Source organism: Gallinula chloropus (assembly GCF_964237585.1).
Source record: "Gallinula chloropus genome assembly, chromosome: Z".
Classification (NCBI taxonomy): Eukaryota; Metazoa; Chordata; class Aves; order Gruiformes; family Rallidae; genus Gallinula; species Gallinula chloropus.
The window spans coordinates 65,533,176-65,558,959 of NC_140089.1; the positions used below are offsets into that span (position 1 = coordinate 65,533,176).

The 25,784-nt window shown below is 39.2% G+C and overlaps 1 protein-coding gene across 1 annotated transcript in view; it reads right to left on the bottom strand.

Moving 5' to 3' along the window:
• Positions 1–25,784, bottom strand: part of MAST4 (microtubule associated serine/threonine kinase family member 4) — a gene marked incomplete at its 5' end in the record, with an annotated part of 274,408 nt that overhangs the window by 64,233 nt on the left and 184,391 nt on the right. The window contains one exon of the mRNA XM_084278039.1: positions 4,600–4,688. Coding sequence (XP_084134165.1) covers positions 4,600–4,688 — 89 coding nt within the window. The remainder of the gene's footprint in view (positions 1–4,599; positions 4,689–25,784) is intronic.

Here is a 25,784-nt window from a genome sequence, read left to right on the forward strand (position 1 = left end):
GGCAATCAACATACCAAAACAATACTCTGACTCATGACAACATACAGGGTAGCTCATTTTGCAAGCAGCTATTGTTAAGAAAACTGTATTGAGACTAATTAAATTGTGATTGTTTTGTAAGTAGCTTCAAGAAATCCTCTTTGTCACAGAGGGAAGATGCTTTATATCTTTTAAAAAGGTGCATGTTACAGTCATTGTATGTTAATATTGTATTTTTAATAGCTGTCTACTTACAAAATGAAGAATTTCAGATGCAATGACTTTCTGTGAGGGAACTGCAGATTAATGATAATTGTTATCCTAAATTCCTGATGGATCAAAACCAAATCCAGTCTTGACGTCATTATTTGATAGTCTTTTGAAACAAATCACAGCACATCAGCACCACAGTAATAAAATAGAACCATGGGTCATATGTTCCTCTGTGTCAATTTACTTGGCGGTGAACCCAGGCTGCATAGTGAACACCACACAAGAAACCATCCACCAACAGCCACAGGTTGGACTCATATACAACAGCAAAGTGTCAGGCAGCAGAACAGGCAGTTCTGAATTGTTTTGAATACTTACGCAGGTGCTTTCACTGAGATCCACTCACAGTTGAGGAGCTGAAGCTATTTCAAAACCTGGATTAGTTATGCTTCACACCAGCAAACAACTTTATCCAGTAACAACCAAAAAAGGTTTGCACACTCCTTAAATCTGTTTGCCAGGATGCTTTGCATGTTCTGGCTCCTACTTTAGGTAATGGCTATGTTTTTAATGGGATTTAATTTAAACCTCAGTTGTATATGCATGAAGCTTACCACTTATATTGTTCTCTCTTGTCCATAAACTAGTAGACATTTTGAAATTGCTGTAATATTTCTACTCAAAAGAAAGACTAAGTAAAAAAAAATAGTTTAGTGAAGCCTTTTCTATTATTCTATGCAGGACAACAGTGAGAATAATGGAAATACTGTATTATTATCCTTTCTGTAAGTAGCGATTTTGTTTTTAAAAATTGTATTCGGAACCCTGCTTTAATCTTCACCTTTCTGCATTCCCATATTTTATCAGGAAGACACATGAAGGCTTCATTCACTTACAAATCTAGCCCTCCTTTCCCCAAAATCCTGTCAATGCAGTCCACAGCTGAAGCACAACAGCACAGAAGCTGCCTACGGGAAAGACTCTTCCTCGCTTCAAATACATTGTAGTAAGCCAGTACTCATTATCACCTACCCCTGACAAAACCCACAGGATTAAAGTCCAGGGAAACTAACTCTAAATATGATGCACACACACACAAACGCCTCCAGCATGAATCAAAGTCTAACACAACTAGAGTATATGGTACAAATGGCTTTGTTCATGACTATACTTCAATGTAGCTAGCTAAAATACATCTATCAAAAGAAATTCTCTGATGCAAACAGGAAGTCCTAATGCAGTGAGAGCAGAAGATTAGCAGTCAGCACTGTAACACTGTCTGCCCAGAAAAGGTCTAGGGCAGACCTTAAAAAACCCTAGAAAAAGGATTCCAAGTGAGGGCAAGACCTCCCTGGTCTTAAATTTTGCTTTAGAGAATTCCATCATGTAACCCCAATTCATTCATTCATTGAATCCAACCAGAAAGTTCAGGTTTATCCCTGCCATACCTAAGTGGATAATTCTTCAGGAACCCTACAATGTTCTGGTGTATATGGCCAGCATATATGTCTCTTGCCATCTCATAAAGACACCACCTCTAATTGATTTAGATGGCAATACAGGCTTTTCAGTCTTCCTGTTTCTAAGACAAGCAAGTAACAGTCTTTCAGTCTTACATAAAACACTCTCACATTTTACCCTACCAGCCTTTCTCCCCATGTGATCCCATCTGAACATGTATGACCATAAAAATACGCAGTATTCCAGATTAAATCCAACTACAGTAAATGTACAGCAGCATGACATTTGCCCAAATTCAATTGAAACTTTTTATACATCTTCAGAGCTTTGATTTTCGAAGCTATATTGGACTGGTCCTTGCAAACATTATGTGATTCAGAAAATGCAGTCAGGTCCTTCCCTAAATTCGCTATGATAGATGAGTCCACAGCTTACCATGGCCATTTCTGTTACTGGTCCTCCAGCACAAAATGCTGCATTTTGCTACGTAATGTCATACTTTTTTATTCCTGTCACTCAGTCACTTCAGCAGTTTCCCGGTTTCATCTCTCAAATTCACATCAGCTACAGTAATTTTATGCCAGTGTCATTTGTAAGATCAAAAAGGTTTGGCCACAAGACCAAACCCTGAAGACTCTACTGATAACCTCTGCTCTCACTTTGTTGTATTACTCGTTCTAGCACAACCCTCATCTTCTCCCTTTTTAACAAATTTCCTACATCATCCTGCAATTCTCGTTCCTAGTACCTGTCATCTTAGTGGAACTGCATGAAACATTTACTAAAATAGAGACAAGTAAGATTTGCAGCATTGCTCTTAACAGCTAAATTTTGTTCCTACAGCAGATATACAGTTAAACAGCACCACATGTGACTATTAATCATTAGGGCTTAGTATCACCCAGAGGAACAAGCTCCTGTGACTACCAAAGTTGGGACACCTAAATGCCCTGACTTGCTGAGATGACAATCATTCACTTTGCAGGCTGGGTGGTGCAGATGACCTGCCTACGCAGCAACAGGCAGTCAGCTGGAAAAGACCATTAACGACCAAGGCACCAGGTGTTGTCCAAGCCAATCCTGCAACCCTTCACTTCCCACAATTTTGAATGTACTACACAATTCATACAAAAATTAAAGTATTTTTTCAGCAGCAGGTTTAATGGCTTCCAGCCCAGATACTAAAGGCAAAGTATGTCTAAACTACCCTAAGACAGTTACTAATAACGATGAAGGGGTGAAATTACCTAGTATAGATTTGTTTTCCATTTTCATATGAAAAAGACTTTATGTAGTGAATGCTTATATTATTCTTAAAATCTTTTATGATCTTGACACATATGCATAAGGCATAGTGGGAGACTTCAACTGCAAATTAAAACCTGACTTTACACAAATGGTAACTGTCTCTACAGGTAGCTATAGGTCCCGCACAGAGGAAAATGGCTTTACATGTATTTTCTTAGTAATTAATGCGTAATACAGAGATACTATACATCCATTGTATGTGTTGTCTTTTTCCTATCCTTTTTAACCCTCAGTTTCAGACCTTATACCTCTCTGTGCAATCTGAAGCCTTGGATTACTTACTGCTCTTTCATAGAGGCCACAAGCCTTCAGGGTCACTGCTGCTTACAAATGAATCTGCCCCTTCTTTGCCAGGTGCTACTTGTGTGCTATCTGTGCCCTGCACAATAAACTGTCTTCATCAGCATGGTGCTGTCTCACTTGTCTCTTCCATACTACCACATGAATTTGAGAAAGATCAAGATGGCATGGCTAACAAACTTCACTGAAATATTCAGTGTTTGTCCAATTTGGCTTGCATCTGTAAAGTTTTAACAACATGCTCCTGTGTAGGAACAATCCTGTATTGCCTCCAGACCAAACAGAATTAGGGAAGAGGAGAGAAATTTGCTGAAATCCTCTATATGACTTTCTCCTATGGGACAATCATCAATATTCTAAACTTGGAACACTGGTCCTCCTCAGAGAATGTCCATCTCAGGTAGACAACAGGTAGTGCCTTCAGTTCACAATGCATCTTGGAGAAAAAGAGGACTACTAGGAAGACTGTGGGCATAAAATGTAGCTTGAAGAACTATGTTTTATAAGTTTTCCCTCTAAAACAGAGCAGTACTGCTCACATTCGGTCTGTTTTGGCTAACTCCATTCCAGACTGTTATGATAACATAGTTGCAACCTGAGCTCTTCAGAAGATGTGAAATAAGGCACAGTTTCCAAAGGTGCAGCCAGACCTCTGATTACTCTGCTAATGCCAATGATGAAAACATTCTTGAGCCTTAAGCAAAGGCACAGACACTGGCACAAGTGCTAACATGGTGCACTCCAAACAGCTCCATCTTAAGATACATAACATGCCTTCACACACCTGATTCAGTGGACACAGAGGATGCATACCACCTTTCTGCCCTCAGAGATGTGAGGTCTTGAGGCTGCTTAAACAGGTGGCCCAAATAAAATTCACCTCAGGTATGAGATGCAAGCAAAGGTAAGTAAGTATGTGTCTTGCCTATTCTTCCAACAAGCAATGAACTGCTGCAGAAGAGAACAGTTTGGCTGTAGATTCAAGGGTCTCCTCACAAAGGATGACAATACTGACTTCAGATAGCTCTGAGACACTCAGTTCTCAAGCAATACCACAATCTTATTAGGACTATATAAGAAGGGTCCAGGATGACACTGAATATTATCAGGATAATTAACAGAAACTGATCCCAGGTGGATTTTGAAGAGTCTGATAATCTTAATTTCTTTCAGCTTGATATAGCCTGTAATAAAGGGATAAGGCCCTGCAATAACAATTAAAATGCTACAAATATGAAGTTAAAAACATAGCCCACATAAGACAGATGACAACTGTCTGTTTGCCTTTTTCCACACACAGATGTTTTAAGAATTTAATAACACGGATATAAAAATCACCTGCATGAGCTGAGAGTGGCGAGTGAGGTCGAGGGAGAGCTGCAGACTGGCCATTGCCCATCAAACTCTTCCTATTGCTTGTTCTACAACTGTGGGCAAAAAGAGAAGAAAGAAGACATTAGCATCAGAAATACAGCATGTGCCATATATGGCCATTTTGAGATTCTGCTACTTTGTTCTTTCACTTCCCAGTCTCCTATTAAAAATCAGAGCTATTGTTTTTGTAGGCACGTCCAGGAAGTCTATGATCACACTGGATAATGGCAAAGACAGCAGTTTCCAATGAAAATGCACCATGGATGCTTTTCAGGCATGCACGTTTGCTGTTCTGCACAGAGACCAGCATTCCCCTGTAGAGTCATTTACAAAATGTTCTTCCCTGAGTGCAGCTTGTTTCTCTGCCATACACTTTTTTTATTATGAAGAAAAATATACAAACCTAATGAGAAAAACAGTCTCACAGTTGCAATCACCATTCAATGACTAAACCTATTTCTGTTGCATGAACTGTAGCTCCAAATCACATGCCATGAAGAGCAATGATTTATCAATCTGAGAATGATACAATAATTATAAATCTAATTATTGAGATAAATTTCACATCTGTGCCTTTTGTCAATGGAACAGATGATGCCTAAGAAGATGAATGCATTTTTTCACTCATACATTTTTCATCTCCAAAGCCAGTAATTTCCCAAATCACAAGATCATTAGGTGAGGTAAATAGTAAATTAACACATCTATTAAGCTTGGGGAAGGAGGTATTTTTCTTAAATACATCACTCAGGTTTAAAATATTTGTTGGCAGAAGTGTTTCCCCCCCCCCCCGCCTTCTACTATAATGACTCAAATGTAAATCCCCAACACTGCAAATGTTCACGAACAAGGAAAACAGTATCTCAGTCAAAAAGACATCAGCCATGTATAAACGCAGAGTGCAGACACTAACGTTCACAGCACTGCAAACAGATTTTTTTCCTGTAAGGGTTTAGAAAAACTTAAAACCACTAAAAGGGGTAAAACTCGTGTATATAAAACTGCGTTAACACAGTAGGTTGAAATGGAAGGAGATTTAGAACACATTTGTAGATGCCTCCAAATATTAATAACATTATGATCTCTATGTAACAGCCAGAAAGCAAGACTGAGTACTCTTGATATGATGTAAGACAAATAAAATGCAAAGGAAATGATGGAGTTTAATAGCATAAACAGCTAAGTAAAACATATTCAAAAGTAATCCAAAGTAATACTGAAAGCAAGGGGGAGAAAAGCAGAGGAAACCCAGAGTATCAAAGCAGTGTATTAGATGACAGAATCATGGAATCACAGAATGGTTTGGGTAGAAAGGGACCTTTAAGATCATCTAGTTGCAGTCTGCACTGGACCAGGTTGCCCAAAGCCCCCTCCAACCTGGCCTTGAACACTGCCAGGGAGGGAGGGCAGCCACAGTTTTTCTGTGCTGGGGCCTCACCACCTTCACAGGGAAGAATTTCTTCTTGGCATCTCATCTGAATCTACCCTCTTCTAGTTTAAAGCCATTACCCCTTATCCTATCACTCCATGCCCTTGTAAAGAGTCCCTCTTCCTGTAGGCTCCTTCAGGTACTGGAAGACTGCTTTAAGGTCTCCCTGGAGCCTTCTCTTTGCCAGGCTGAACACGCCCAACTCTCTCAGCCTGTCTTCATGGGAGAGGTGCTCCAGCCCTCTCATTGTCTTCATGGCCCTCATGTGGAATTGTTCCAACAGCTCCATGTCTCTCTTCTACTGTTTTCCCCAGAGCTGGACACAGTGCTCCAAGGGGGGTTTCAAGAGAGCACAGTAGAAGGGCAGAATCACCTCCTTTAGCTGGCCACACTGCTGTTGATACAGCCCAGGACACAGCTGGCCTTCTGGGCTGCAAATGCACGTTGCTTGAGCATGTTGAGCTTTGTATTAATCAACACCCCCAAGTGCTTCTACTCAGAGCTGTAGTTGTGATACGTGCAATATGCAAAAATATCAAACACTAAGGCTGGTCTTCCTCAGAAAAATGCTCTATGGGTTAATGCACAGTTCATTTGCATGAATTGCACAATGAATTAACACATCAATTATTATAATCACATAAATGATGAGTTAACTCATGAGTATATACTTTTCATTACTGCAGATCTATGTAAGCGCAAAAAATGATGCAAGATTCACATCTAGAGCACAGGAAAAATCAAAACAAAGCTATATACTGCAATTTCTAAGCTGAACAGACAAGAACATTTAAAATGTGAAATTATATACATGTGTTTCTGTGTCTAGATGAAGCACTTCTGCAAGTATTTTTAAAATTCTCTGCACTTAATTTTTAAATTATAGAACTTGAACAAATACTCCATATTTCATTAGACATAATTACTTTGGTTCCCCCCACCTTGAAAGTTTGTCCAGCTGAAAAGTGATATTCAACTCTTATCTAAAAATCATCCAAAGCTTTCCTCCAGGCTTCATGCAATGTCAATGTATTATTGGTATCTTTTTTTCTATTACACTATGACAAGCCTCACTTTATCTGCTATGCTTGTTTTTAAAAGCTGCCCTGCAATTCTCCAATATAAAACTGAAGCGAGTAGAAACTTTCGGTATTCAAAAGTAGATCTACTATTTAAAGCAGCTTTGCATGGCTAAAATTCAGGAACTAAAGCATCACCATATCTGTCACAGGGAGGGAATGCTTTTTAAGCATTTATATGCATGTGTGTGTTCTCAGCAAAACAAACATTACTTGAAACAAATTCTAGGCACCCTTCACTGATTTTGCCACAAATTCCAGATACAGGCTTATCAGTGTAACTTGCCTTTATCTGTAAAAATCCAGAGTTTTACCAGTTTTGCCAGGATTTCCTATGTAAATAGCATGACTGTCTTGTATTCACTTTTATATTAAAATGCAAACTTCACATTCTTCACATGAAATTAGTGCAACACTTTTCTCAAATCGTTATTGAAGAGATATCTAATTCATGTTACCTTGATTTTTTTGGCAATTAAGAATTACTTCTTAAGTAACTTAAAAATTACTTATTACCTTCAATATAAAGATCTTACATAATAAGAAAACTTTCCACCAGCTGTAATTTAAAAAAAAAAAAATCTTTGCTATTTGCTCAGACATGGCTGCAGCTGTATGGAAAATTTATCTTCTATCACACTCAAATGAAATACTGTATTGAGAAACCAAATATTAAAAATACAACATTTCCTCTATTTGTCTTTCCAGTAAGCAAAGATGTAAATCACTGCATGAAAGGACAAATCGGTCCTTGAGCTCCTGCTGTAGCTTTGGGGTTTTTCAGTTCTGTTTCACAAAGATTTTGAAACACTATTACCCACCCAGTATAATCTGTGAAACACAACTCCTTCCCCAGAATAATGCTATTATAGAAGCTCTTTGTAGGTAGAAAAAAAAATAATCTTCAGGGAACCTTGAAAGATGATCTACGCTGCTGGAACACCACAAATGGGAAAGCAGGGTCGCACTAAGGAAGTATCAAACCTTTACTTTCTGAATTGTATTTAGCCTTGAAATAGCAATCTTAGGTACACAAAAGAATTTCAGAAGTTAAAGCCGTTCTACAGACATTTTTTTTTCCCCTAGATCTCCGAACACATCAAGTAACATTCCTCTTCTATTATCTTCATAAACCTATTCTCCCATTCAAATCTGACAAGATAAACCAAGTGATAAGAGGCCCTACTGAAAGAAAGCCTCTTTGTCTGCAGGAAAGTTATAGCGGTGCAAAACAGTCTACAGGGACTGTAACTTAGGGAAACATAAACCGTGGTAAACCACAGAGCACTACACCCTCAAAATGCAATTCTCTAAGCCTTGGATTTCATGCTACGATCAGGTTGCATGGCACAGAGAAGAGACTAGTAAGCCAAGCAGCAGAAACCTCACAGGCTTTAGAGCACTGAACACAAGGGAGAAAAAAAAACATCCAAGAAGAAAGTAGGGGAGAAAAAAGAGAGTAGGAAAAACTCTGTCATGTTACTTCAGGGCACACAAAGCTTGAACATAATAAAACGTTTACATTTTTTTGCCCTTTGTCATCTTCTCTGCCCCAGGAAGACCCTTCCTGGACTTCAGTCTGATGCCCACCACTGAAAAGTGGCCGTCCCGCATGACTACCTATCTGAAAGAAGCTGGCACTGCACCCTACCAACACAGCCTGGACCAGTGGCTCTGCTCCTTACCTTGGAATTCAATCTGTAATTTCCTATTTTGTTTCCAAATCCCCCACAGTCAGGTTCTGCCTTACCTCCTGCTCTCTACCACTCACGCACCTGCCCACTCACACCTCTCCCTCCCTATCCTGACTTCTCACCACTTCTCACTGCTGGGGAATTCCTCCTTCGTGCCACTCCAGTTTCAGGCACAACGCGCTAACCTCTGAGTCACTCCTCCAGCTGCTACAGATGATCACTGCTTACCATGAGAAGTACTCATAATAAAACACAGGACACTACATAAAAAGTGCTTTGTGCTCAACTTTGCTTAAAGATACAACCCAGTTACATGAAACTTGATTACCTTGCTCCTTAAATAACCACAAGTTTTCCATATCAGCCAAAAACTGGGCAAAAGACAATGGGAACTGCTACACTGAAACCAGCAAAGCACAAGGCACAGCACTAATATGGAAATAAAACACTAAACAGAATAAAAAGTTGAAGCAGAAATCCACTTCTTTGAGGAGAGGCAGTACATCATCCAGAACTGAAATATTAAATGCAGTAATCAAGAAATGCAAAAATTGCAAGAGGTATTATGCACTGAAATCTAAGTTCCTCCTCAGAACAAGAGCTAATACATGCACAAATTGCTGGCAGTAAAGGTTAATTGCTTTTTTTTCCCTCCCCCAAAAAAGTAGGGAACGAAGGTTATATTGACAGAGATTACCACTTGCCATGCTTTTCATGGGAAATTTGGCATCTGCTTTAATCACTTATAATGATTTCATTTCAACATCCTCAATTATTAATATTTACACTTGTAATGAAGATGGATTTGGACTGTAAGCTATTATGGCAGTTCACCACCTTTCACAGGCTATGCTGAGCACAGCACTACTCCACAACACAGCTTCTTAATTTTGGTATCAGTGTGATACAATGGTTTAGCTGAAGGTAAAGATTAAGAGGGTACTCCTCCTATTGTAAGAGAGGCTGCAAACAGGCTAATTTATTTGCTCATGTAAGTGCAAAAACTTAAGCTGCTGCCGTACCCAGAATGCAAAGCCTTACCACGTAGACACAAGAGACTAATAATGCAAGTCCAGCACTCACACAAAGGCTCTAGGGATAGAAAAGGTGGCTATAATCTCTCTGGTGTTAAAACTACCTCAGGAGGAATACGCTGTCCCTAGCAAGACTTCAGATGTGGCCAAATTGTTTATATAGGAGAGCTAAATTTAAGTTATATTTCAGTTATATTTAACTTGTTATGAAGCGAGGTAACCTATGACTTAAGTTATTTACTGTCTTCAAGAACGGCAGCATTGAAGAGTCAACACACAGCACTGACTTTAGAAAAAGAATAAAGTGAGGAATTTAGTTTTGTTGGATTTCAGGAGTTTTTGGGTTTTTTTAAAGAAAATAGAAGCCTTTTGCATTAAAAATTACACTGGTGAGTATTTCCAAGCTCTCTGGAGTCCTGGGAAGTTCTGTGGAACATTAGCACAACCATATGCAAAAATCAGCTGCCGTGGAGAAATGATGCACACCAATACTGCAGCAGCTTCCATGTCAAAAGGAGTCTTTAAGCTTGTGTATGATGAAGCCTCTCCTAATCTATACAAAGTAACACATGGCCTGCAATTAATAGTATTTTCATACCTATATCATTTTTCTAAAGAAAATCAATCCATCAAGAATGTTCCTCTCTGAACACTGTGAACTCAGGGTTATGCGAGCAAAATCCAAAAGCTCCACTCAGTGCTATTGCTGCTGGATCACCTAATATTGTTTTCTGATATGTTTTTACTAGACTCTATGTCTGCATATACGTCTTCCAAAATTTGGTCCATGCATATGGATGTATGCGTGCGTATATATATGCATACACATATATAAATATTTACATCTATAAAAAGATACATATACACCCCCATATTTAAAACATTACACATACAGCCAGACATTCTATTTATTACATATCCCGCTATCTGTGAGGCATTATTCCATATCAATTTTTAATGAGCTGGGGAAAAAAAGGATCCTAGAATTTAAATTTGAACTGTTGTAATGCAGTGATTCAGGTTTTATTTTCTTGTATTTAAGATTTAGTCAACTTAAATGAGGCCAGTTTTAGCCTGAAGAAATGAGAGTGCTGTCAAAACATAATGAACATGACACACCAAGATGACGTACGCAGCTGCTGGCAGCCCTAGTTTGGCAGTTTGTCCTGAATCTTTGCAGCACTACAGTGAGCGTTACAGTTTCAGCTACTGGCCAGGTATGCATGGACAGGGAGCTCAGGGTCCTCTCCATCTAGTCACACATCTGTGCCCAGCACCTTTTTCCCTGCCATTACTACCACCATGCCACCAGACCTTCATGATTTGTTCACAAAGGCATGTAGCAATAGGACAAGAGGCAACAGTTTTTACACTAGGAGAGATTTAGGTCGGATATTGAGGAAAAAAAAGTTCTTCACTATGAGTGTAGTAGACCACTTGAACAGGTTTCCCAGAGCGGTAGTGGAGGCCCCATCCCTGGAGATATTCAAGGTCAGACTTGATGGGGCTGAGCAACATGATCTAGTAAAGATGTCCCTGCTTACTGTAGTGAGTTGGACTAGATGACCTTTAAAGCTCTTTCCAAGGCAATACATTCTATGATTCTATGATCTCTTCTCAACCATACAAAAGAGGAGACCTCAGACTTCATCTTTTTGAAAATATGTGCAGGGAAATTAAAACTTAAACCACAACCAAGTAGACACATTATCACCCTCTGCATGGACTGTCTAAAGGGTTCACTTGCATGCAAGACAGCACCACTGCAGAAGCATCTGCCAAATCTTTGTCAGTCTTCCTCAGGTTGGAACAGTAAAGACAGACTTCTTACGCTGCAGAAGGCCTCTCAACCTCCATTCCTCTACTGTATTACAAAGTAAATAAACAGGTCCTTCATTAAGCCTTCTCAACCGTACTTGAGATATGTGTTCTGTCTATTTAACTTCAGCGACTGTTCTCACTTTTACTCAAAGCAATTTTGATCCACAATTTTTCTTCTTACATAGAAAATCAATAGTGTTTAAAAACCTAAATTTCTTCTACAGACCTAAAAAGGTTTATTTCTATCTGTTCTCTTCCTTCCTGAAACAACTTACTCAGTTTTACCTTGGTATAGAGATAAATATTTATGTAACAAGAGTATTAAGCTAACTACTACTTCCATAGTTGTACAATATTCACACAATAGCTGAAGACAAGATAAAGCCTGTAATGTACACAAAATGAGCAAGCAGTGGAGAGCAGACAAAAAAGTGTGCTTAGGATCAGAAACCAATACACTACACAATTCTGTTTCATTATCCATAAAATGTAGTTTTTGCATCTTCATATCATACAACTTCAATGATACAACTTCTCAATACAACACTCTGATGGGATCAGTTAAATCCCAATGCTTCCTTTTACTCCTATTTGAATTCTGGGAAGGGACATAAAGCACACATTTGCTATCATACTGAGGTATTTAAATTGTTTGGTGCAAAAATACTACTCTTTCAAAACAAAAAGATAAGTAGGAAGCTAACATGAGAAGAGGAAAAATAAAGAAGGCATCACTAAGTATGATTTTTTCCGCATCTCCTGAATGATGTAGAACTAAAAAAAAAGGCAGAAGCACCTCACTGGAAAAAATTATCAGGAGACAGAGAGATAGGTTCGTAACATTTAACAAATGCTATCTTGAAAAAAGTAGTCATACATTGCACCTGTGAAGATCAAAGCATCAATACTTTGGAGAATTTAACTAAATGAAGTAGTGCCTTGATTTGCAGAATAGATAACCCTGCAGAAACTGTTTGCAATAGACAGGAAATACCCTATCAAAGCTATCAAGGGTGCAGCACAGACAGGAGGTTTAAAACACAGGTCTCACTCTGCTCTTTCCCATCCCCAGCATCTTTACATTAACACAGATCACTCCAGATTTCAATTCTAGACTACAAGCCCCTGCGCATCTCTTGGGACAAAAGGATACAGGCATTTCTTACCATGTTGTGGTGGTCAGGCTGGGGGAAGGATACTTATCTCTCTACCCCCTTGCTCACCACTACCAGCTTGGGAGAAACTGGGCAAGTGTGGGGAGCATAGGGAGGTAAGTTGTGACTGCTGGATGCCATTCACTGCTGCTGCTCTCTCCAGAACCTCCACCTCAGCCAGGCTGCAGTGTAGACACTGTCACAGGTGGTGCTTGCCACTGGCCCTGTCCCCAGTTTGGGATCTAGGGTGGTGCCCTATGGTTTCTGCTCACAACAGCAGTAAGTCACCACTCAGCCAAGGACGCAGCTGGGGTTTTTGTCCTCACCTTTCCACCCCCAGCTGAGTTTATATATGGAACGAGAGACTTTTCCATGCTTACACTGAACAGAATGGCCCATCTACTGGCAATTTTTACCCAGTCCGCCCCTTCAAAAAATACCCAAACAAAGCCAATAAACAGATGGGTCCTGTTACAGCCATATTTCCTTTGAACAAGATCCAACCAGACTTATGGCCTAAGCACAGCCAATTCCCCAGGCCACTCTGGTACCGCAAGGGAGGCAAGCATGTACCCAGAGCTTTCTGTAACTCCAGTTGAAACAGAGTCCAGCATAGTTCAGCATTAAGATAAAAGATGGGAGTGTCTCCAACTACAGACAGAAGACCTGTTTATCCAGATACCTACCACAGTGAAACCCGGCCCACCTTCTACTCAAGCTGCCTCATTCTGTTATCTCCTTAGGCCTACCACCTCTTGGCTTGCTTCGCTTGTTCCCCTGCTATAGGTTGTTCCTAACCACCACAGCTCAGAGCACCACTCTTCATAACTCACCACATATAATGGAATTACTGCGCCAGGACGATAAACCAGACAGACCTCCTCACGGCATTGAAAGCATTCCCCAAACAGCACACAGAGTAGTTTAAGGATAGTGATGGTCAAAAAGGATGTGCATGGTATCAATAAAGTCTCAATGGGTTAAGGTCTGCCACAGTGTGAAATTATCACATGGTTATGTAAGTGGACAGCCTAGAAAGTCTGGTGCCTTAGTACATGTCTGTGGGATACCGGAGAAACAACTGATCCGTTCGGGGGAAGGAAAGAAGAAACAATTTAGTCTGTTCCGCTTCTTGCTACAGAAGTTGTACTTCATCTTTGGTTCAAACTCCTCAGTTTGTACTTGTCAAAATGTTTTACATCGCCAAGAGTACTTTCACATAAAAAGAATCCGAAACTTATTAAAACAAACCTACATAGTATACCATTTTTCACATGAAATACCATCTCCATTGCACTGCAATCCAGAGACTCTCACCATGAGAAAAGCCACTAAGAGCAAGCTCCTAGAAATACAGTAATAATCATCATGAAGAAGTACAATTAAATTAATCATATCCTAAAACTCAAGGGTAGGAAATGGGAAGCTTCCTGGAGTAGGGAGATTTTACATGGTTTCACTTTTAAACCCAACAGTTCTCTTCTGGTTAAACACCTAAAATAATTTATACACAACTCCTTTCTCCTTTAATTAAATAGTAACAATTAATTTTTATTCACAGGGTAGTGAGACAAGACAGGGCTACTTCTTTCTGCCCTTGCTAAATTTAGTAGCTCTCAACGTCTCAAAACTATGAGGGAACACATGATGATTCTTTAAACTGTTAGCAAAATATTATCAAAGACTCACGGGGTAAATGGATAAGACAAGGGCAGTGTAATGAACCTGACGAAAAGATACCTACAGACTAACTACTAAATAGGTGTCCCTTGCTAGAAAGGATAGGAGACAAAGAAGTTGCTAAAAGCAGCCCACCTTTGTCTTCATTTTCCTGCCTTAAAAATATAACTGTTCAAATTATATCTTATATTGTATCTTAAAATATTTTTATTAATAACTCATTGCTGATGCATATTTCTAGGAGACTTCTGCTTTTTTAGTCATGACTACTCTGAAACTGGTAGACTTAACACTAAAAAGATAGATAGCTCATCTGAAAATAACCACACCCAGAAAGCAAGAGGTGTGTGTGCCTGTGTCTATGTAACTTTTACCTTCTGGTAGAAGGTGGTCTGCCACAGGAGAATGCTAGAACAGAAAACTGTAAGAAAACTCAAGTGAATGTGTGAAAAGTGTTAAATAAGCATTATTTCTTTACTCTGTACTTCACTGCAACTTTTTCACAGCACTACACAACCAGGACTAAACAGAGTAGAGTTATATAGCATAAAACCCTGAAAGAAATAGCAGGCTTTAACAGCAAGAGTCTCTAAAACTCACACACAGGAAAAGTAAAAAATCCACCCCAAACTCCCCAAAACCTTTCCATTGTCTTCTCTTATAAACATCCTGACCCCACCTTTTTGTCTTAAGAACAAGCCTAAGCAAATGACTCAATTACTGTTTGTTTTAAATTCCATTACTCAAAGGATCTTTGCCTTAAGACCCTGAAGATGCACATGCGATTTCTAACACAGACATTTTTGGGAAGGCAAGATCCTTAGTCCAGCTCTCAAATGACACTGCTTTGTTTGGAGATACTCTACTGGTGACCCTCCACCTTGGCTGGCAGAGATGGCAGACAGTGTATTAGAAAAAGCCCTTCGCGTCTCCTGTAAACGGTGCTGTAAGCCTACTGTGCAGCCCATATTTGCAATGTTCTTGAAAAAGTGGACAAATTTGTCCACAGTTCCAGCCAAGGTGTCCCTGACCATGCTGGACTCCTCACAAGGTTGCAGGAGAGCCATCTGTCAGTGAATTCCCATCGCTGCTCTTCATTGTGGTAGAACAGTCCAGCTACACGTCAGAGCATGGGGTGCCCCTGAGCTGGAAAGGCTCTGCCCCCATCACATGGAAAATCACTTGTGGACTAAGAAAGTTCATGAATACCAACCCAGCAAACTTGGATGACTCTTGCATTAAACCCCTTTTTCTATAAACTTCCCATCTTCAAGAGAAACGCAGTTACCGAAGATATGACACCCTACACATGCAAAATCATAAGCAGCGTTCACCTGCATTCACCACAATCACTTCTAGTCTCACCAAACCACAAAAGGCCTACCTACCACTACTTCAGATGCAAACGCTTCACACAGTTTTGCCACAGATTCAGGTATGCCAAGTGCCTCCTAGTGAAGTGGAACCTCAAAGCCCCCCCCCTCCAATGTATTCTTGACCAACTGCTGGGACCACACAGTCTTTAAAACCAGCTAGAATTATGGTAAAATAGTACAGCTGCACAAGCTACCACCTTAAGCAACTTAATTCAGCAGAAAGTTTCTGAAATTAGTTCCTGAACAACAAAACCAGACTTCCTTTTGTTGCAGCCCAGGAGGAAGAAAAAAAAAAAAACAACAACCCAGGGAAAAGCATTGAGGGATGTTAAGTTTCCAGCAGACACACTGTCCAAATAAGAGCGGAAAGTCCTCCGTGCTGCCATTATTTAACCTCTTGAGAACCAGAACTGAGGATACCTACCCACAGACTGAAAAGCCCTGCGATCATGAAGCAGAACTGCTTACTGAGCATTTGACATGCGAGGAAATAGGCTTCACCCCTTTTGAAGTACTTTGGCATTAACTGCAGTGGTTTCTCTTTCATCCTTTCCTCTTACGAGAGTTGCCAAAAATTTGCAACAAATACCTAATTTTAAACTAAGTAATATACATTTACACCCTTACAGTAAAGAAATTAAAGCAAGTAACAGGAAGATGTCTTGTTTGTTTCATTTCTGAACTCTAAAAAGGCAAGAAGCAATACTGAAGTATCAACTTCCCTACAACTATTAAACATTATACAATCAATATTTCTACCTTTTTTTTTTTGCTTGGACATAAGTAGTCAATAGTGCTTCAGCAATTAATAAATTTGAATTAAGGAAAAAAGAAAAACACAAAATAAAAATCACTATTTAGGAGAAAATATGGGTATTTGAAAGCTATGCCCTTTACTGATTAGAAGCCTGAATATGAACAATTAAGAAGTAGGCGTTCAACCTAAAAACTACTTGTCCCCACGAGACCTCCAGCAGCAACATCAGTGCCCCACATTTGAGCACACATACACACTGCAGTCTTTCATTAAGATTTTAATAAATTCCTCTTCATTAAGATTTTTCAGGAGTTGGACTCGATGATCCTTATGGGTCCCTTCCAACTCAGTATATTCTATGATTGACTGCAGTCCAGAAATTCAGCTTGCAAAACATGGGTCTGGTCTCTTGAGACCCATGCTCTCTTTCCCCTCCCACTGTCAGCTGACCAAAAGGTTTTTAATTAGACAATAATTAAGCCTCAAGAAGCTTCATTTTCCTGGGGGGTGGGGCATAAATCTTTTCATTGTGCCCATTCAGCCGTTGGTGTTTGTTGAGCCTGCTGAAGAGGGCATCAATTAATGCCAGCTATGGCGGCTTTCATGAAGAGGTTGTTTGTGCAGACGGATGGTTCCTGCTGGAAGTCATGTTGGAATGTAAGCAGCCAGTTGTGATTCCATGGTCACAACATTAAGACATCACTGGACACAGACATGCAGCCAGCAAGGTGGCTTTCCCCATCAGTCATACAGAGCTATAATAAATTAATAGTCTTTCTGTCCTTGGAGTTCCCAAACACAGCTACATGTCTTTATTAGCAAAAGAACAAATAACCAATAGAAAAAACATGCTGTATGTCTGGTCTTTCTTATTTCCAGATGAAACCTGAGCTTATGTGACATAACTGTTTATTATAATTTTTTATTTAAAATTCTCATTAAACTTTAACAAAAAGCATGTACTAGAACACAGCTGACACTTTTTACAAAACTACAGAAATATTATCAATCACTTCTAACCACCAGAATTTTTAGTGAAAATACCAGTACGAATTTGCTGTGTATCTGCACCAATATAGCTATACCAGCATATTCTCCTTTCTACAGACGCAGTTACAACATTGGGTAAAAGGCTTACTGGCTCGGGTTTTCCCAGATGGAAATAAAAACAAACCCTAAGTATACAAGCTATCTTTTTAACTATAATTGTGTTCTAACAAAGCTATGACAGCAAAATTAAACCTAATAGCTACAACTCATATAATTGCCCTCATATAAAACCCAGCATGTAGACGAGGTCTGGGAGCAAACTTCACCTCCACGCAGCAGTACAGCTAGCGAGGAAGCCAATCTATTACACTTGCAGTTCACAATGCATGGCTGCAAAGTCACCGTGAGGTAACTGGAAATGTCTGAATAATCTCCAGTGAAGCAATTCAAACTTCTCCAGGCACAGTCATCAGCAGGATGACAACACAAGGCTTCTGACATCCACTTGCTCACTTTTTTTTTTATATATGCTTAATCATCAAGCACCATACAAGCCAGGAAAGATCAGATGATTTATGTGTTACAGTTTGCTGCCACAGACCTGACACTTACATATATATGCACATTTATACTATTAAAAATAGTATGGTGCAGTACAAAAAAAGTTTCAGTGGCGTATGTTTCAAATGACTGGATTACTCAAACAGTGAGATCATAAACAAATTATCAGTTCTTATTTGGGACGGCCTAGATAACGCATTCATGTTATGCCACCAAATGTTCCCTCCCCTCTGACTTGCTATGTCACTTTAATGATTCAAGTATCCAAATCTCTGAACCAGAAACATTTTACAACTTTAGAATCCCTTAAGCCTATAGGTTTTTGGAGAGCAAAACACGGTAGAGTGCTGGGTTGCACACTCCAATACAGCTCTGAGAAGAGATGATGCATTATCCAGTGAGAGTGTAATTTTTCTTCTCTGCAGTGGTATACTTCAAGGTCTCTCCCACAACTGGTGACCCAGCACAACTATAGCACAATCTGATCTTACATTTATCCACATGGTTATGTGCAATGAAAAGCTGCTGAATGAACTGGAAAATGAGTTGCATTTTCCTAGCAAAACGCACAGGACTCACTCAACACTACAAGTTTCCAAGTAGAGCTACAATGAAATTAAATGTACCTCCAGGAGAGAATCTGATTCACAAAATTAATCCATACTCTACCAAGATTTCTTTGTTTGAGCAATGTTTTACAGGAAGTCCAACTCTTTAGCATCAAGCAAGCCTTCTTTCCTACTTATAGTTCTCCCAATCCATTCAGTGGCCAGTAACACTATTTTAATAATAATGAAAATCCACTAACACAGAAACAAAGCTAACAAAATTAACTTTTATCCCTAGTGTACTTTTCTATACAAAACTTAAATCTATACAAGGATACAATATCCCACAAGAATGTAGAGACAAGACCAAGTCCATCTTAGACACAGCACTGAGTATGCAAACTATTTTCCCTATAAAAATATCCATACCAGGAATGGAGTATTTCACTACCCAAGTAATGTACTAATTGCTCACAAATAGAAGTAGGTCACAGAGGATTCATGAAAGCAAATGCCAGTGACTCAGTGCAGAAGAAAGAAGAAAAGGAAGAAAATGAGTGCAAGGATATGATTTATAGTGTGCAAATAGCTATGAGCTAATATTGTGAAGAGGAACAATTTCACAACTAAGATGTTTAATTCACCCTTGTGTGTCAAGAATGAAGTATCACATTAAATGACTAGTAAAGCAACATCCACTTTAGAGACAAAAAAGCAAGCAGTGATAATTACAGCTAATACTCTAATTCTGAACACATCAGTTAACTTACTGTCCACAGCTATGAAAGCTTACAACCTACCTGACGCAAGAGCAGCAATAGCTTTAGGTGCTGGATCTAGCATTTCTGCTGGCAGTAACAAGGACAATCTGAGATGCTACAGGAAAGACTGCCTGTCAAACTACGCAACGCAGGATGACATATTCTGTATTAAATCTGTTTAAACAACATCTGCTCCAATGCAAGCAGGATTACAGGCAAACTAAAGGAAACCAAAGTGACTGTCTTGTCAACTTTTATAACTGTATAATGTAGTATGGGCAGTTAATCTTCAAGTTATAGCTTCTGGATACATACAACCACCCGACTTGTCTGTGTTTTGGTGTGCTTTTCCTGTTGGTGATTTTGTGGGTTTTGCTTTGTTTTGTTTGGGGCTTTTTAGGTTTGCGTGGTGTTTTTTGTGGTGGGTTTGTTGGGGTTGGTTTTTTTTGGTGAGGGGGGGTCTTTATTTTGTGGGGCAGGGGGAGGTTGGAGAGGGAAGTAGGTTGTTTTGCTTTCGGTGATTTTTTTATCAGTTCATGTTTCAAGCCATTTCAGCAATGGAGAAATTTAACATGAACACTAAACATCCAAAAACCAATGTGAATTAACTTACACCCATAAACACTTCCTGCTTAGAAAAGAAAGCGCTATAAACTACACAGCAGTAATGATTTCCAAATAAAATGGATCAGTGGCTTGGAAACATACAAAGTTGAACAGTGCAATTCTGTGTACACATTTTCTTCTTTACACATCGATCCCTGCAAGAACTCTAGTATTGCACAGTTAAAACACTCTCAACATTTCATAATCCTGCAAGAACCAAGCTGTCTGGTTTTTAGTTAACGCTCCACCGTGAAGCAGCAATGTCCAGGACAGCAGAAAGAGTAAATCTGAAGGCTAATTTGTATCAAAGTTGTCAACAAGTAGAGTTGGAACTCTCCAATAACAAACTCATTTTACCTCTGTTTGTAAACAATTACACAAAAGCAGCTCTGACATGAGCAATTTACTTTGAAGAAATCAGACAAACTATCACTTGTTTTGCTTCCATGGATCACAACTGCTTTAGAATTTGTGCCTACAATTTATGGTTACTTTTGACCTAAGAAATACCTAAATTGCCACTAAATCAGTTTAACAGGATCCATACTGAGCAAATTGCAAATTCCCCCTTTTCTCAACTATGTCTTGAAGTACCACCACATCACATTATATTCCTGAAATTCTCCAAGACATACTACTGTGCTAACAACTCACACTATATGTGGACAAGATAAAACCAGTAGTGTCCACACGTTTCTGTAAGCTGTACTGCCACAAGGTTACACCATCATCATTATTATTATGAGATTCACACCAGTGAGTCCAGCACAGAAATCCGTATTGCAGATTGCCAATCGTCCCAAACAGCGTGGATGAAGGAACTGGAAGGGGAATCCACAGCTCAAGATTAATTCCCCAGTTTTAACACACAATTGCTCTGTTCTGAAAACTTGTTTTGGCACAACTTGTACACGCTGTCTGTTTGACGTAATGAGACACAGTCTCAAGTGGAACTACGTAGCATTTCACGATCATCTAGCCTTCTCCATTGTAAAGGAAGAACATGCTGAGAATTTGAACATTATTCCTTCATTTCCTGGATTTTGGAAAGTAGAGACTCCAAACCTCTACTTTGGTCCAGGGGTTTAATCAAACACTGAACTTTCTATTAACATAAGCTCTAGCTCAGCTTAAAAAAAAAAAAAATTACATATGACCTCAAATAGACCACATGCAGCTTGAAAGGCAAATGTAGGTTTGTATCTGAAAAACAAAAATAATGTCTGCAAAAGTCACTTCCCTAAACGTCTTGAATATAAAGGACTACAGACATTATCAGGGATCAACCACAAAAACTACCACCACCCAAGTAAGCAGAGCTTACCTTTGAAGATGTAAATTAAGTGATAAAACATTCACATAAATCAATGTTCACATAGTCACATGCTTCTTAATAATTTCCCTTCTACAAATGTGTAACTAAGCATTAAATAAAGATGATTTTCCAGTGTTTCAAACACTCCAGAAGTCCATGCAGGTAATGCTAGCACAGAGTTTATAATGGCTGGACAACTAGTTTGATGTACATAAGGGCGTGTGACCAATTAAAAAGTGAGTGCTTTCTCAGCCTAGCTTAAATTGAATACAGAGCTCTGACTTGTTTTTATGGGGATTATAAAGTCTTGCTACACTATGAGTAGCATAAATTTAGCTGATACAGGAAATCAGTATCAAAATTTTAGAAAGTAACCAGTAAAAATACCCCAAGACTAACTGGTATCCTTGCATTCAGTAGTTTACATTTTCTCCCACAATTTGGTGAAATAGCAGTGCAATCTGATCAGCTCTTCCTTATGAAGAGTGGCATTAGATTTCACACAATTGTGGGGACTGATTACTCAGTGACATAGATTCTTTTGATTTACATAGATTATTTATTTCTTCATATTCTACAGAGAAAGATCCTACCCTGCTCTTAAATTTTTCTTCATTCTTTTTTTCCAGTAAAAAACTCAGACAGAAGAAGCGCAGCTTCACACCTATTTAACACGAGGTACAGTATCATTTCGCAAAAACCTGCTAAACTCCCAAGAGTTTCTGTAAGACTGAAGATGGACTGAACATCACATTACTGGTACTTATATGTTCGATACTGTAGCTCAGAAGACAGCCACTGAAACAGCATCCACTCAACAGTCTAAAAACAAGTTACGGCAGTAATACCAGAAGGGAATATTCTGCTTTTAAACTCTGACTGCTCAGTATATTAGCCACATCTTTAAATCAGGTAATGTAGTCACTCTCTCCAAAGAACAAATTCTGGTCTTCCTATTCACTGATGTCTCCCACCACACTCTATTCACGGTAGTAAAGTGGAAGCATCATTTATTGGTGGTGGATACAGGAATCACGCTGCAATGCGATACAAAACGACACGTCATATCCTTTAATGGTCCAAATGCCTGTAGCTGTATCATCCCATGCTGCGACTCTGTCACATCTCCGGGTGCTCCGCATTAGGTTAACTAGCTGCTGCAGGAAATGGTGATCATCTTTGAGTCACAGCTAAGCACACACCCCAGTATGGTGCTGCAGGGCACAGTGCTGTTTTGCAGGCGAATCCAGGCTGCCAACCACGTGAGATCATTACAGATCACCGCTCTGGGTAAGCGTTAAGAGTAGTCATGCACGCACTTGTGGAAAAAAACACCCAACATTCAGAAACACGAATCAACTGAACGTGTTTTCTGTAGCCCTGGGTTGCTTTTCAAGATCTCTGAAAACTACGGAAATTTAATCATTTTGACAGCATATTTGTGTTAAGCAAACCCCAGATTACCTTAACATTTTCTCTACCAATGCCTGATTTAAAACCCACATGTCTTTCGTCAGAATCAAGTGACTGAAAACTACCCAAACAAAGCCAGGTCTGTTACATACTGTGCATATGCAAGGATGTTTTGAGATTAAATATAGCAATACGTAACTATCCACTTTAACAAATCAAACTCCTAACAAATCACAGGCCAAGTATAAAAAGAAGGTAAGCTATACTGATAACTTCAGAAGGTTTTGCACCACAGAGTATGCAAAGAGAAGCAAGCAAGTTCACTGATTTTCCTGAAGCAAACAGGTGGTGTGCAGCCAAAGCACAGCCCAGAAGTCAGATTTTTCACATCCAGGCAACTGAATCATACCCTTGAGTTACAGGCAAATATTTTAAATGGAAAAAGTACTCAGTATAGTTCAATGCTGTCATTTTATAAAGTCAGTGGCCTGGAAGAAGAGAAGGGGGGGGGGGGGGAATCCAATAATCCTTAAGTGAAACTATTGTCTTGAGAGTATTACAGTAAGGTGCGTTCCAGATTACTTCAAACAGATCAAATCAACTGAAATTAATCATACATTTATATCTTAGGCACATGCCTGAACCACTACACTCACCAAGTACACCAACACTGTTGCACATTTCCTATTGCAGTATTAAAAGCCAAAACATCTGCAGCTTTTGTTTTCTAATTATCATTATTCTTCTACAAGGAAATATGAAAACAAAACTGTAGGTAGTCCTTTGTATGTCCCTACAGATATGTGGTATTCCAGCAAAAAAACCTCCCACCTCCAAAAAACAACTATGCCACTACAGGTAATTACAATGGTGCTTTTGGTTGAGAAAGTCTTTGGAATAAACCCTAATATTTATTTTAGACGTTCTTACTCTAGATTTTACCTTAAACTAACAGACCAGAATTTTGTTGTTTTTCAAAACAGTACAGTGATGTCAGACTGTGGCCTTCCTCCTTTAGGCTGCAATAGAGTCAGTTTACAGCAGCTGGAAAACTGGAGCAGGTCGACTTTGTTCCAAGATTTCTAAAGAATAACAATTTTGAGTGAAGACATGCCATAAACAAGAAAACCTCCATTTTCTGTTCTCAAGAAGAAAACCCCTTGGTCCAACATGTGAAAGAGCCCAGTGGTGAGAAGCATTATTACTCCTTATATATGCAACAGTGCTGCAAGTCCTCATTGTTTTAGACATCACAACAAATGACAGCCTCTGCTGGAACGAGCTTACACAGTCAGAAAACCCAGGATAACACGTAGACAAGACAAACATCTCTGACTGGTTAGAATAGGGTGTGGATGAAGTAAGGTGGCAGAAAAGGGTGTGCTACAATTTTTGGCCATCAGGAAGAGTAATCACCTCACTACTCATCCGGCCCATTAGCCCATTAAATAATTTAAGGTTTCTATTTGCATCACAGCAGAAGTATGCCTGAAGTAGTAATGTGTAGAAAGGATAAAACCACCATTTCTGAGTCTTCGCTTTTGTTTGCAAAACATCCTACACCTTCTGAGTACCACTGTCAGAGGATTCAGGAAAAAAAATCTGTCAGTGATCCAAACTCTACTCCCCTCTCCTCATAGTCAAAGTCACAAAGGCTGGAGCAAATTTACCTTCCACATCGGTTCCTCTTCTCCAAGATTGTTAAGAGGCAACAGTAGCCCTGATGTTTGACAAGACTTAAAAGAATCTATTGCCTAATAAATGCAGAAGACTGCAGATTAATGGGATTTCTCGTAAAAAAATGGCCATTAAAAAAAACTAATGCCTTAAAAAGCATTTGATACTGATACAGCACTCTTTATCCTGGGAGCATAAAGGGTCATATACAATTCCATATGATTTGGAAGGAATTTTCACTACTCAGACTTCTACTGTATTTAAAGTGGAAGTCCTATACTTACTTGCCTTCACTTACCCTGAATAGTTTTGCTGACAGTATTTGCTGCCTTTGGCCTCAAAATGGCTATCATGTGATAAGTGAAGTAATCCACTCCTGGTTTATGAGTTTTATGTTTATGGAATCTTGGTATCAGAAAAGTGGGTTCATAAAAATACAAAGTTTGCAGAGAAGCGAAACAAGTTACCTCTGACAGCACAAACTGTTCAGGTGCTAAAACCAGAATGAAAACTACATCTGCATCTTTGATTTTGGTTCTGTAGCACTACATGCATTGCTGCTGTGCCTCTAGAATGTGCAACCCCAAGCCAGTTCTCAAACTCCAATCTCTCCTCTGACATTAGCAATGTCCATAACTAAAAAATGTTTTTCATATGTTTTTCCATAAAATAGGGTAATTACAATAGCTTTCATAATTTTTGTATACTCTTGCACACATGTGTAATATACCTATTTCTTACAGTACATCAACCATTTTGTGCAAGAAAGAAATAATGTTTCAAATCTAACTTCAAATCATCTAAAACATGGCAGATATTCTAATATTATACAGACATACCCTGTACTAAAACTATGTTCAGCAACATCCCATTTCATTAGGGTGCTGGATTTCCAATGTGCACTGGGTATTCCTGCCACATAAGATGTTCCAGCTCCTGGTCATCTAATCGCCCATACTGCATCCACTTCACTTCATTCCTGTACCAACCATATTTTGGAATAATCCAACTACTTACCTAGCAGACAAAACCTTGGAGCAGATCTATGGATCATTTCCTAGATTCTACACAAACAAGACCAATGTGGGGGACCTACTTTTGCCTCTCACTTGACTTCAGGTCTTTCAAATGATCCTCATCAGGACACATTCCTTTATACAACTCACAGAATCACAAGGTTGGAAGAGAACTTTGAAAATCATCAAGTCCAACCATTTCCATCCTATGCTAAACCATATCCCTAAGTACCTCATC